General features: G+C 33.2%; 1 protein-coding gene across 3 annotated transcripts; it reads left to right on the plus strand.

Moving 5' to 3' along the window:
• The first annotated feature begins 1,432 nt into the window (after positions 1–1,432).
• On the plus strand, positions 1,433–4,091 carry LOC100805274 (protein EXPRESSION OF TERPENOIDS 1). Of its 3 annotated transcripts, none has more exons than XM_041016255.1 (3): positions 1,433–2,118; positions 2,260–2,908; positions 3,413–4,091. In XM_041016255.1, exons 2-3 carry the CDS (start codon positions 2,350–2,352, stop codon positions 3,757–3,759), a joined length of 906 nt encoding a protein of 301 aa, XP_040872189.1. In that variant the 5' UTR covers positions 1,433–2,118; positions 2,260–2,349; the 3' UTR covers positions 3,760–4,091. The 3 variants fall into 3 exon arrangements, with proteins under 3 accessions (XP_040872189.1, XP_040872190.1, XP_003527675.1); XM_041016256.1 differs by having other exon boundaries at positions 1,433–1,965; XM_003527627.5 differs by having other exon boundaries at positions 1,435–2,908.
• The last annotated feature ends 8,401 nt before the right edge of the window (positions 4,092–12,492 follow it).

Genomic DNA, 12,492 nt, shown 5'->3' on the forward strand with positions numbered 1-12,492 from the left:
AGACATATGATAGGTTTGATTTTTATGAAGTAAAGTGAGTTGATCGTGATTAGAGCAGGACTCTCAGTATATACATCACCATATATATGAATATGATCATTAATTCTAATATTATCTCGGTGAAACTTTTTTTTTTTTTTTTATCACAAATAACACTGTGAATATGATCAGAAAAGTATAAGGTTAGTTGCTGAGCTGATGGAAGAAACAAAGAGAAATAAATATTTTATCGCCGTTTGAAGATATAGCAATCATCAATTATATATCAAATGTGAAATAGTTTCACTATTGTTGAGGTTTCGTGTGATGCATGCTCCACGACGGAAGACCTAAAATGGAAGAAAGTTGTTTTAATTAATAATAAAACAATTTGGGCAGAAAGTTGGTGCAATCTTAATTTGAACCTCATATGCACGTAAATATGCCAAGACAACCAAAGAGGAAACAAACGAAGGTGCAACTAGATAAAAAATATTAATAAACTATCATCCAAAGCACCATAGAATTCAATGCATTTAATTTGCTCATTTTTTTTAATTGCTTAAAATCAACACGCTTCCGGTACCCCACTTGGCACTTGTTATTACCAAGGCCCGTGTGTGCCAGTACCATGTAGACGACACGGGATGTATTTCCTGGCTCGTGTCTGGCCAAATTTTGCATCACACGTGTTGACCTCTCATCGATGAAACTGTTTTTCTAATGCCCCCATACAAATTTTCCATCAATTAACATATTATTATGCCAGATTGCAAGTCAATCATAAAATCATTGTGCGAAGAATTTTGAGGTGGAATACGAGGCATGGCCATGGAGCAGATAACAGGTAAACCAAATTATAAATACTTGCCATAGGTAGGTCACAATGCACTACACCCGAGACTAATTAACCTCCGCTCACATCGAAATCAATGTTAAGGGATTTCAAATTAATTAAGTCAACACAAAAAACGTAAAGATAAATGAGTTAAATACTTGGAGGGAATAAAGTTGTGTTCATAATAATTATATTTGTTCAAATGAGATTTTTTCAAGTAAAAGATAATGTGAATACTTAACACTTATTTTTAAATAACAAAAAGTTACTATGATTTAAGCATGAACTTGTTTTGAGTAATATAGAATATTATGGGTATTTCTACATTTCATTCCCTCCAAAATTGGTTGAGAAAAGTGGAATAAAGAATCGATATTCGTTGGTAGATTATGAGAGCCGTTGGATTGGGAGTGAAAGATTTGAGCGGTGATGGAGACGTATGTGGTGAAACGAGCGACGTAGATGCATGTTGAAGGTTGAGTGATGCACAGCACAGTATTAGTATTCCTCAATGGGGAAGCCTGCTCCAGAGGCGTTAAAAATCAGAAGAAAAAAATATCTTAATTTATGGGGACGGTCAGAGCAAGTAGCAGCGGGTTTTCCGGTGCAAGGACGAATAAGCAAAAGCTGGTGATATGACACGTGGAAGAGTAAGGTCCGTTGGATGGTCAAAGCAGAGATGTGGTTCACTCATCCCGGCCGAGATTTATTGAAACTGAAAGAGAGCTGTAGAGAAATGCTGAGTGATAGATTTTCATGTTCCCCCACGCACACATGACACACCACCCTCTCTCTCTCTCTCTCTCCCTCACCCTCATCACATAATAACAGTAAGTACCACACTCTCAGTTAGGCATAGCAAGTAGTAGCAACGCACCATGGCAACAAAGCCAGCTTGAATTCCTCTTATTGTGTAGCGTAGGATACAGTACACTCTAAAGTAAGGTCTAAGAAGCAAAGAGGTAGAGAGAGAGAGTCTGTGTTGGATTGATGAGACCGTAATTCATAAATGAGACTTATACAGTAGAGTAGATGGGTGTAGTTACCATGGCGGCGTAGCAGAGGCTCTAATTCCGTGCCATAATTGCTTCCAAGACAATTCAGCCTTCACCAACTCCACAGCCTCTCTTCTTTTTACTCATTTTATAGTAACTCTTGTTCCTTTTTTATAAAACAATTTACCTTTTCTTTTCTTTTCTTTTTTTGTTGAGAAACAGTTTCCCCCAAAAGCTGCAAAAAACCAAACCCGCCCTGAGAAGATCATATTATATTTGAGACACCCCCCACAACACATCCACATAGTAAGCGTGAACAAGACAAAAAAAAAAAAAAAAAAGACTCTTGGGTCAAAATTACTAGTAATAAGCAAATTAACCTAGCAAGTAGTATGTTTTGTTTATTTATTTAACCCGATAATTTACAGCCGTAGCCTCGATCTTTAGGAAAAGATTTGAAGATTCGCGAAGGTTCTGTTCTGCTATGGATGTTGTGTCTGAATTGGGGAAAATCGTTTCAGCTTGGGGGTGCAACAGATGGCTGGTTTCTTCTCTCTAGGCGGATCACAAAACAAGGAAGAAGAGGAAGTAGAAAAAGGAGGAGACAAGAATAACCTATTATTGTTGAGGAACGAGGAGATCTACAACAGCAAGGGTGGGTTCGAGATATGGCCACAGTCGTCGTCCTCATATCATCAGCATCAGAATCAGGCATACCAAAACTACTTTGCATTTGGAGTGGGTCCTAGTCGCAGGAACAGATCGGAAGATGTTTCATTGTGCGTGTCTGATCATGAGTCTACGAGATTTGGATTAACTGTTATGAGGTCTGGAGTAAGCAGCAGCATGAGCATGAACTGTCAGGACTGTGGGAACCAAGCCAAGAAAGACTGTTCCCATCTCAGATGCAGAACTTGCTGTAAGAGCCGAGGGTTTCAGTGCCAAACCCACGTCAAGAGCACTTGGGTTCCCGCAGCCAAGCGCCGCGAACGACACCAACAACTCGCTGCGTTGCAGCAACAACATCAACATCCTAAACGACATCACAGAGACACTACTACTACTCAACTTGCCTCCGCTCCACAACCCATCATAGGTTTCAAATTTTCACATTCCATTACAATATTCTATTAATACATACTTAATGGTCGAATTTTCGTCCATCACTAACTTTCAACTATATATGTTACTTTTTGAACTAGTCTTCTATATATTACTACATACAGATGCACTGAGATCTCTTGAGGAAACTAATTGTAGTCTTCTATGACTACATACACCTAACTAGTCAATATTATTTGACCTTGAGAATTGAAAATGCAACGCCGCTCCATGGTTACCCATCACACATTTTGGTCTTGTTTTTTTCTGTTCCTCTCTTTCTTCTTTTTCCATATTCCATCACTGTTTTTAAGTAAAACTGACGAAATTATTTTAGTTCCATCCATGTGAGACGTCGGATATACACTTTTTTTTTCTCAATTATTATTATGTGATAATATTAGAAAAATAGAGGGCACAAGTTAGGCTTGTCTAAATTTTTTTTTGAATGATTTTAATTCTTTGTGGTTGATTAATTTTGTTTGTTATTATTAATTAGGGTTAGAGCTGGGACAATTCCCACCTGAAGTGAGCACTTCGGCGGTGTTTCGGTGTGTGAGAGTGAGCGCAGTGGACGCTTCAGATGAACAGTGTGCGTATCAAACCTCTGTCAACATCGGAGGACATGTTTTCAAGGGATTTCTCTACGATCAAGGTCCTGAAAGTTCTTACACTACTAGTGCAGCAGCTGAGGGTTCATCCGGTGGCGAACCTCAACCACTTGGTTTAATAACTGGAGCCACCACAGCCACAAGTGGGAACAACCCATTTGACCCTTCACTTTACCCAGCTCCTTTGAATGCTTTCATGGCTGGTACGCAATTCTTCCAACACCCAAGGTCCTAGAGACGTGTCTTTCTATCTATGCGGACAATAATTGAAGAAACCGAGTCTTTTTTTCCTTTTTCTTATTTTTTTTGTCGTTAATTCAGTCTTGTTAGAATTATTGATGATTATGGTTGTTCCTCGGTATATCCATTGATCCTAACGCAAGCTGAAGTAGCTAGCTAGCTAGAAGGAAAAGCAGTTAAGAATTTGAAAGAAAAAGAAAATGATTATGGCAATGATTCTAGTGCATGAAATTAAAGGGGCCGGGGATACTTGTTTTGTGTTATCCGAATGTCAATTCAGATTTTCATCGTTATTTTGATTTATTGGTAAACTCTGTCACTTTTCAATTCTAGAGCACATATGATACGTTTTCATTTTGCCGTGAGTGTGTGGGGCTGTGGTGTGTTTTCCTTGACACGGACAGCATTTGGATGTGTGTGCATTATTATGTTAAGTTTTGTTTTGCTGGTTGATTTGGTTTCTTTATAGTATTTTTCTTTTTCTGGGTTAATGTTGAGTGAGCTTTCTGGCTGGTGCTGAACTCGAAGCCGCTTTTTCCCGTTTATCCGTTTGCTTGCCAGATCGAAATAGAACCAAGTAGGTTTCGTGCTTGGTTCATATCAGAGAATTTTAAAAGCGTCTTTTTCTTTAATTTAATTTTACAATTTTTATTTTTTTAAGAATCAATATTTACACGATTTATTGGGAGAAACGGGCCACATGGTCCATCTTTTCTTGTCTCCCATGCATTGCTAATTGGCAACTTGGCGTTCTAGCAATCGAATTGAAACACTGAATGACTCACTTTCTTAACCTTTTTCTCCTCGATCGGTCGAAATCTGCATAATTATATTACGTATAAATGGAGAATTACAACTAGCATTTACACCAACTACTTCTCTTGAAAACAATAAAATTTAGCCACTGGAATAGACATTGCATGATGGAGGGATGTGACTTCCATATGCTTGAGTTGGAAAAGTGGGTCTTCTTTGGCTCATGAACGTTTAATGCTTCTAAAAGTATGTGCATGTGATGCTTGTTTATGCATATAAGTGTGTACTGCGCCCAATGATATAGGTCAAGGTACATACGATATGATAGGGCTAATGATACTTTAATAGACTGCTTGTTTTAGTGCATAAGGTAGAATCAGAAACTGTAGAGAAAATTTCCCTAGTTTTGTAATAACTGGCCCATAACATGTGCTACACAACCTTCACTTGATTGAGACATACCAGTCTCTTTCATCTACGCTTTCGTTTTGTGTTTACAATAACCTCTTTTTCTTTGTCATGCTCCCCCTTCCAACTTCCAATTCTTTGATCCTTTTTACCAGCCAGTGTCGATCATGTTTATAGAGAAAGGTTTAACATAAAGTTGCATATGCGGTTGCGCCTACCCTTTTAATTCTCCCTTCATCCATGTATATAGGGAAAATCAACTTTAAAATATTATGTTTCTGCTAAGATAATTCATTGACAATCTCCATGATTATATTAAGATCAACCAAGTTGACTGAATTTCATGCTTTTTGAAGGAACATCCAGACAGGGAAAAGAAAAAAAAAGAGTTAAATCTATAATTGTAGCTCAAAGTCTAGTCACTTCGGTTGGCCACATGCATCTATAGAAAAGAAAGAGAGAGAAGAAAACAAAAAAAAAAGTTGCCAATGAAACTGTTAAATACTCCAGTTTTGCTAAAAGAATTGTATATAAAACTTTAAGTTTTGGCTGAGTTAGTTCATGCTCGATCTGAAGCATCACGCAATAAAATCACTCAAAGCCTGAGAATTAGTCTGATTAGGGCAACGCACACGGCACACGGCACACATGCACAAATAAAGTAGGATGGAATGATGCTGCATTGACTACAAAACCATTATTCAAATGTCACGGAAAATGTCCAAAATACAACAGTTTGTTTTTACTGCATAACTTTTAGTTTTTTTTTTTTTTCAACAAACTCTTAAGACAAATCTTTGTTGAGAAAAAAAAACGGTAGAAACTCACCCTTCTAATTACTGTTAGTGTGTTTGTTTTTTTTCATTTTCCTAACCCTAAATTCTCGTTCACTTAGAAGGAATAGTGCTGCTTCTAACGAAACGCAACTTTGTAATTCGCGCATAAAATTTTAATGCGTATGTCTTATTTTTTTCCTCAAAGAAATAAGTGTAGGGCTTAATGATTATACAGTTCAATTTTTTTAATGTATCTCTTCTCTCTTCTTTTTTTTTCCCTCAAGGGGTAGATAATTCAAAATTATTCAAGAAATACTTTCTATTTTAATATGTTAAATGTCAAGTGTGTGTATGATATGTAGAACTGTATCGTTTCTTTTTCAGATGATCAAATCCGGTGTCCGGAGTACATAGTTCCATGCCAGCAACGGCTTTCTTTCCCGAATTTATGCATTGCACACAATTCGATCGGACCTTCATTTTGGGGTATCTTAATATTTTTTTGGCTCCAACATTAACTAATTCGCACACCACCACCGCAAGGACAGATTTATATGCCAACTAGAAATCATTCTATTTTATTAACCATTAATTTTATACATTCACAATTAATGATTTAAAATTAAAATATTTTTAATGAAAAATTACGAATATAGTATACTACTACTGGTATCAATGATTAATTATATATTAGTAACTATTCAGAAAAACACATATATATTAGTAACTATTGTTCCCTTTCAATGAACAACCCCAATGAAGGTCTCTCCGTTCCTTCTGTTATTAAGTTGAAGTAATTGGAGAACCTGGGAGAGGGAATAACAAAGATCGTCACGTTAATTATCGAACTGTTTTTTATGCATGCTTCCAATAAAAGTGATAGGCTTTCGTACTATGGCATTGCTCGCTTTTTTTTTTTTTTTTTGTAGTACTAGATTCTTTAGTTTTAATTTTAAGTAAATCAAAGTAGAAAAATCTATAATAAAATGCTTTTGTTGTATTAATAATATTAAATGATTTCTTTCTTTATAAGATTTTTTTATTTTGTGGCTATTTAAAATCAGCCTAAAAATTAGTGTTCACAAAATCATTTGTTTCAACAAAGTGTTTATGGTTGAATGTAGTAATGAAAATGATTTTTTTAAAACCACGAGTATTCTTTAATTATGAGTGGCGTCAATCCTGCTCAAGTCATTTGGATTATTATGTTAAATTAAAATTTTCAAGGCTTGACTATAAAGGTAGTACTTTTGAAATCTATCATTTAGGTTTCATTTTTTATTTATTTGATATGTATATGTCTTTTTTAAAGTTTGGGGTATTTTCTTTTAAAGCTTACTCCACAATAAAACATTTTAAACAAGTGAAAAAATAATTTTAAATTAACTATGTACTTAAATAATATGTAGGTCGAAAGTTAACTTATAAATAAACCAATAAATATATAATCTTAAAATATTATAATTAAGTTTACATAATAGTATTATTATGATAATGATACGTCATTAATATAATAATAAAAACTTTTTAATTAAATAAGTTAACTTATGAGACTGAAAAAACTTTTTAAATGGTTTTTAAAATTTTTTTTAAATAAAATAACTTTATCCTGACGTTTTTTTTAAAGAAACTTTATCCTAAATTATGCCCCTGCTTGGAGTAATAAGTATCTTATTAAAAAGTGTGCTATTAATTAATATTTAATACCTATGCAGTATTAGTTGGGACTCACTGCCCGTAGAAAATTTGTGCCACTTGGAAGACTTCTGAATAAATAATAATTTATTTTAAGTGTATTGTTTATCCTTATTTTTAGAATATTAATTAAGAAATTAAAAAAAATATTTAGTGCGCAGATTATGAAATAATATACATAAAAAAGTTATAAATAATTTTGCGTATCTTGTTAAGATTTTTTTTTGTAATTTTTTAACCACTATTCTAATAATTAATGACACTGGTTATCATTTACATTTTTTTTGAATATACTGTTGGCCCTGTCTTGGTGTCCACAATTATTTGATGCTTGTTACCATGCATGTCTTACAATTGTCAACACGAAATTGACTTCCCTCGGGTCATATACTAGTAGTACGTACCAGTAGTAGTATTAATTAACTGTACAAGCCAATACTAATATCGGACAGTTAATTTGGTAATGACAACCACAGTTATGAATCTTAATTAATTATTCACAGATCCAATATATAGATTTTTATTTATTTAGATGTACTCCTATGGACTCAATAAACTTCACTTAGTCAGGCATCGTATCACTAAAACAGTTCAAACTACAAGTAATAGTGTAATTTCAAATCTTTCTATAAATTTTTATTTTTTACAATAAATATCGAATGTATTTTATATAATTTTCCCTCCGTTTCTTTTTAATTTTTATATTTTTGAAACAAATTTGTTTTCATTCGTTTGTTATTTGCAAAATTCAAGATCGCACTTAAAAGATAAGACATATACAAAGGAAACGGATAGAGTACATTTTTTTTAAATGCAATAAAAATACTTTCTTTATAAAATAGAAGAAAGATTTACAAAAAGTTATAATATATATTATTCTAGATAATATAGTTGTTCTGACTTCTTGTCTAGCTACCCTATATTATTAGAGTCATATATATATATATATATATATATATATATATATATATATATATATATATATATATATATATATATATATAAAGAAACAAAAGTCACCACACATAAAATATTATCTACTTTAACTTGCACAAATCTCACAACTTCATCTTTTAAAATATATTTTAGTTGGTTGAGGGAAAGATATTTATAAATTAATTATCATTGACCTTCATTTATAAGCAACGTGAGACTTTTGATAAAACAAAATATTAGTCGATCTCCAATCGAGACTAACATTCTAAAGGGGCTTGTGTAGCCCATCTAATTTTAAGTCTCTCTCAGGCACACAATGGGGAGTTGCTACGTGCACCCAGCATTATTGCTGGGGCACCCAGCAAACAGTGAAGTGGCGAAACTGCCCTTCAGCAATTATTCTTCCGGAAGAAGGTTCTTCCGGAAGAATAATTTGTGTCTTCCGGAAAAACTCACAGACAATTTCCGGAAGAACGTCATCCGGAATGTTTCCGGAAGAAGCTTCTTCCGGAAGAATTCCAGTGTCTTCCGGAAGAAGCTTCTTCCGGAAGTTATTTTTTTTTTTTAATGCGTACGTAATGACGATTTTGCCCTTGTGTAAATTTCTTTAAATTAACGTCTTCAGGCTGTGTTTTACTGCGCTTTCTTTCTTTCTTCTTCCGTTTGCTTTGTTTCTTCTTCCGTTTGCTGTTGTTTCGGTGGTGGTCCCTTCAGCAGTCTGTTGGTGGTCCAGTGAAGTGAAGTATTTGAAGATTTGGTGGTCCCGTGTTCCGTATTTGAAGTTTTATTAGTGGCTGTTGTTCCTATTTTGTCGGAGGTACGCGTTTATTTCGTTTTCCGGTTAGCTTTTAGAGAAGAAAAACAGTAAAAAATGTATCCGGAAGAAATTTTAGGCACAGAAGGAGGAAGGTCCGGAATGACCACTTCCGGATGAAGGTCTTCCGGAATTTACGAAGGCCAATTCCGGAAGAAGTGCTGCCGGAAACTATTTCCGGAAGATCTTCTACCGTATTTTTAATTTCTGACTTATGTATGAATCTCGTGCGTCAATTTTGATTAATTGCTGTAATTTATTTTAATTTCTGTTTTATAATTTTTTTAATTTCTGTTTTATATATATTTCTGTTAGTTAATAATGAATTATTGGTTTAATTAGGTATAATGATATATATTGTGGATTATAATTTTTTTTGTTTTATAATGGTATATATATTTCTGTTTTATAATTTTTTTTTTATTTCTGGTTTATATATGTTGTGGATTATTGATTTAATTAGGTATAATGGTATAATATTAAATGATTTAGGTAACTTAAATGTATAATGGTACAAAAATGTTTTATTAGTTGTTTATTATAGTGATAAGTTTAGTTTAAGTAAATAATGTAGTTATAAATTTAGAATATAGTGATAATTTTAATATAGTCGTGTATGATGCATATGTCCTATTAATATGTTTGTTATTTAAGGTGTAGTAAATTTTTGGATGTGGTTATATGATAATTTGAATGTACTTGTGTATGATGCATATGTCCTTAAGATGGACGAAGATCAATGGAGGTATGACTTTGCGATGTCACAAGAAGTTCATATGGATTATGATTATGATAATCAAGAAGAATGTGGAGTGAATGAACGACATGTCGATTGTTCAAATGCTTTTAATACATCTCAGGTCACGTGGACCACCAGGGAATCCCTCTGCAGCATCATCACCATCTGACCCCTCACCACTATCAGCACCCTGTGCGTCCGCACGCATCTCAGGTGCCTCCGTAGGCTGCTCAGGGACATCATCAGTCATGTCAGTGACGTCCTCAGCCATATCACGTCCCTCCGTAGTCATCTGATGAACGCGTAGCCTACGGGCTGAGGCAGTAGGCCTACGCCTCTCGGGAACATCGCCAGCATCCTCGTCAGCAGCTCTATCTCTGCCTACAAATCTACCTATGGCACGACCTAAACCTCGTGTTCTGGCCATGATCTGTAAATCATGTCGAACACGTTTTTTTTTCGGTCAAAATATACACAATTTTCTTTATAAAAAATCAACTTTATTTATAAACAAATAAGACTAACTTAAATCAAATCATTTTCACACATACACGACCTAATTTTAAAAAAAAAATTAAACAACTTCATTTATATAAAAAAAACAACTAATGTAAAATAAAATTATTAATAAACATGCACAACTTAATTTTTTTTTAAAAAAATTAAACAACTTCATTTATATAAAAAAAAACAACTAATGTAAAATAAAATTATTAATAAACATGCACAACTTAATTTTTTTTTAAAAAAATTAAACAACTTCATTTATAAAAAAAAAAAACACAACTAATATAAAAAAAATTAATTAGTAAACTTCCACAACTTAATTTTTAAAAAAAAATAAACAACTTCATTTATAAAAAAAAACACAACTAAATTACTTAGTAAACATCAACAAGTTAATTTTTTTTTTAAAAAAATAAACAACTTCATTTATAAAAACAAAACACAACTAATATAAAAATAATTCATTACTAAACATCCACAACTTAACTTTTTAAAAAAATTAAACAACTAATGTAAAAAAAAAATTATTTAGTAAACATCCACAATTTTTTTAGTAAATAAAATACTTCATTTATAATAAAATAAACTAATTAATTATAAAAAATTAGTATTTTTATAAAACTTCCAAAACACACAACTTTAATTATAAAAATAGCCAACTTCATTTTTAAAGAAAAAACACTAATTTAAAAAAAAACAATAAACAAAAACAAACACAACTACTTTTATAAAAAAAAATTAATTTACAAATTAATATTTAGTAAAAATACACAATTTAAATTATAAAAAAAATATGACATCAAAAACCCAAACTTCATTTTTCATAAAATCTAAAAAACAAAATAACCAAAATAAATAAAATAATTCATTTAAAAAAAAACAAAACAATTTCTGTTTAAAAAAAATTTAAAAAAAAAAAAAAAAAAAAAACCCACTTCCGGAAGAAGTGGTTCTTCCGGAAACACTCCGGAAGAAGGGTTCTTCCGGAAAGGTCTTCCGGAAGTTTGAAACTTCTTCCGGAAGTGGGCGTCTTCCGGAATTCTTCCGGATGAACCACTTCTTCCGGAAAGTTCCCGGAAGACGTTTTCCGGAAGTCTTCCGGAAGAAGTGTTCTTCCGAAAGACGTTTGGTTACTTCCGGAAGAACACTTCTTCCGGAAAACGTTCTTCCGGAACTTCCGGAAGAACCCCTAACGGGTCTTCCGGAAGACTCCGTCGTCAGCCATTTCCCCATTTTTTCCGGCGTCTCCTGCTCTCGTCTTCTACCCTACGGTTCCGCTAACCTAAGGTTCTTCTAACCTACCCTAAATGCTACAACTACAGTGCATAATAAAAGCAAAGGGAAGATTAGGGACACCTACCTCGAACGGAAATGGCGTCCAACCGAAGCAGCAGCTGGGCTCGCGGTGAAGGAGAAGGCTCGCGGAAGAGGTATGCAAAGGAAGAACGAGAAGGCTCGCGGAAGAAGGCTCGCGGAAGGAAGAAAAGCAGAAGCAAGAAGAAGGCTTAGTGATTCCGGGAGAGGAGAAGAAAACTATTTCAATATTTTAAACTTTTTTAATGAAGGGTAAAATGGTAGTTTCAATAAATTGCTGGGTGCACCAGCAATATTGCTGGGTGCACCTAGCATATCCCCACACAATGATGTTGTCATATGCATGATTGCAACTAATTGAATAAATGTATTTTTCATTAGCACTGTCAAAATGAAGTTTGTATAATTGTGTGAATTAAGATTTTAGTTATATTAACGTGTTTATGGGTAATTGCGAGATTGCTAAGGTGTTTTTCATAAATGGTTTTGTTATTCATATAAACATCTCATATAATATTTTATATAACAATTTATATGTGTTTGGTTATAAAATATCCTTGATGCACATCAAGAATTAAATTGAGTTTTTAGGTTTAGAATTTTTTAACTTTAGACTTCAATTGAGATTAGCATTGAGATTTGGTTCTTTAAATTATACGTTTTTTCAAAAATAAAATCCATTTAATTATGATTATTGATTAAAAAGTTAATGATTAATATTTAATCAATTTTAGATATTGTCATGCATACAGTGATTGCTTCTTATTAAAATTTGATTTTTTA

The sequence above is a fragment of the Glycine max genome, chromosome 6 (genome assembly GCF_000004515.6).
Source record: "Glycine max cultivar Williams 82 chromosome 6, Glycine_max_v4.0, whole genome shotgun sequence".
Classification (NCBI taxonomy): Eukaryota; Viridiplantae; Streptophyta; class Magnoliopsida; order Fabales; family Fabaceae; genus Glycine; species Glycine max.

Excerpts from the sequence above, each read along its gene's own strand:
- LOC100805274 (XM_041016255.1), top strand. The coding sequence starts at position 2,350 with ATGGCTGGTTTCTTCTCTCTAGGCGGATCACAAAACAAGGAAGAAGAG. Across the intron at positions 2,909-3,412 it reads CGCTCCACAACCCATCATAG|GGTTAGAGCTGGGACAATTC; the intron begins GTTTCAAATTTT and ends ATTATTAATTAG.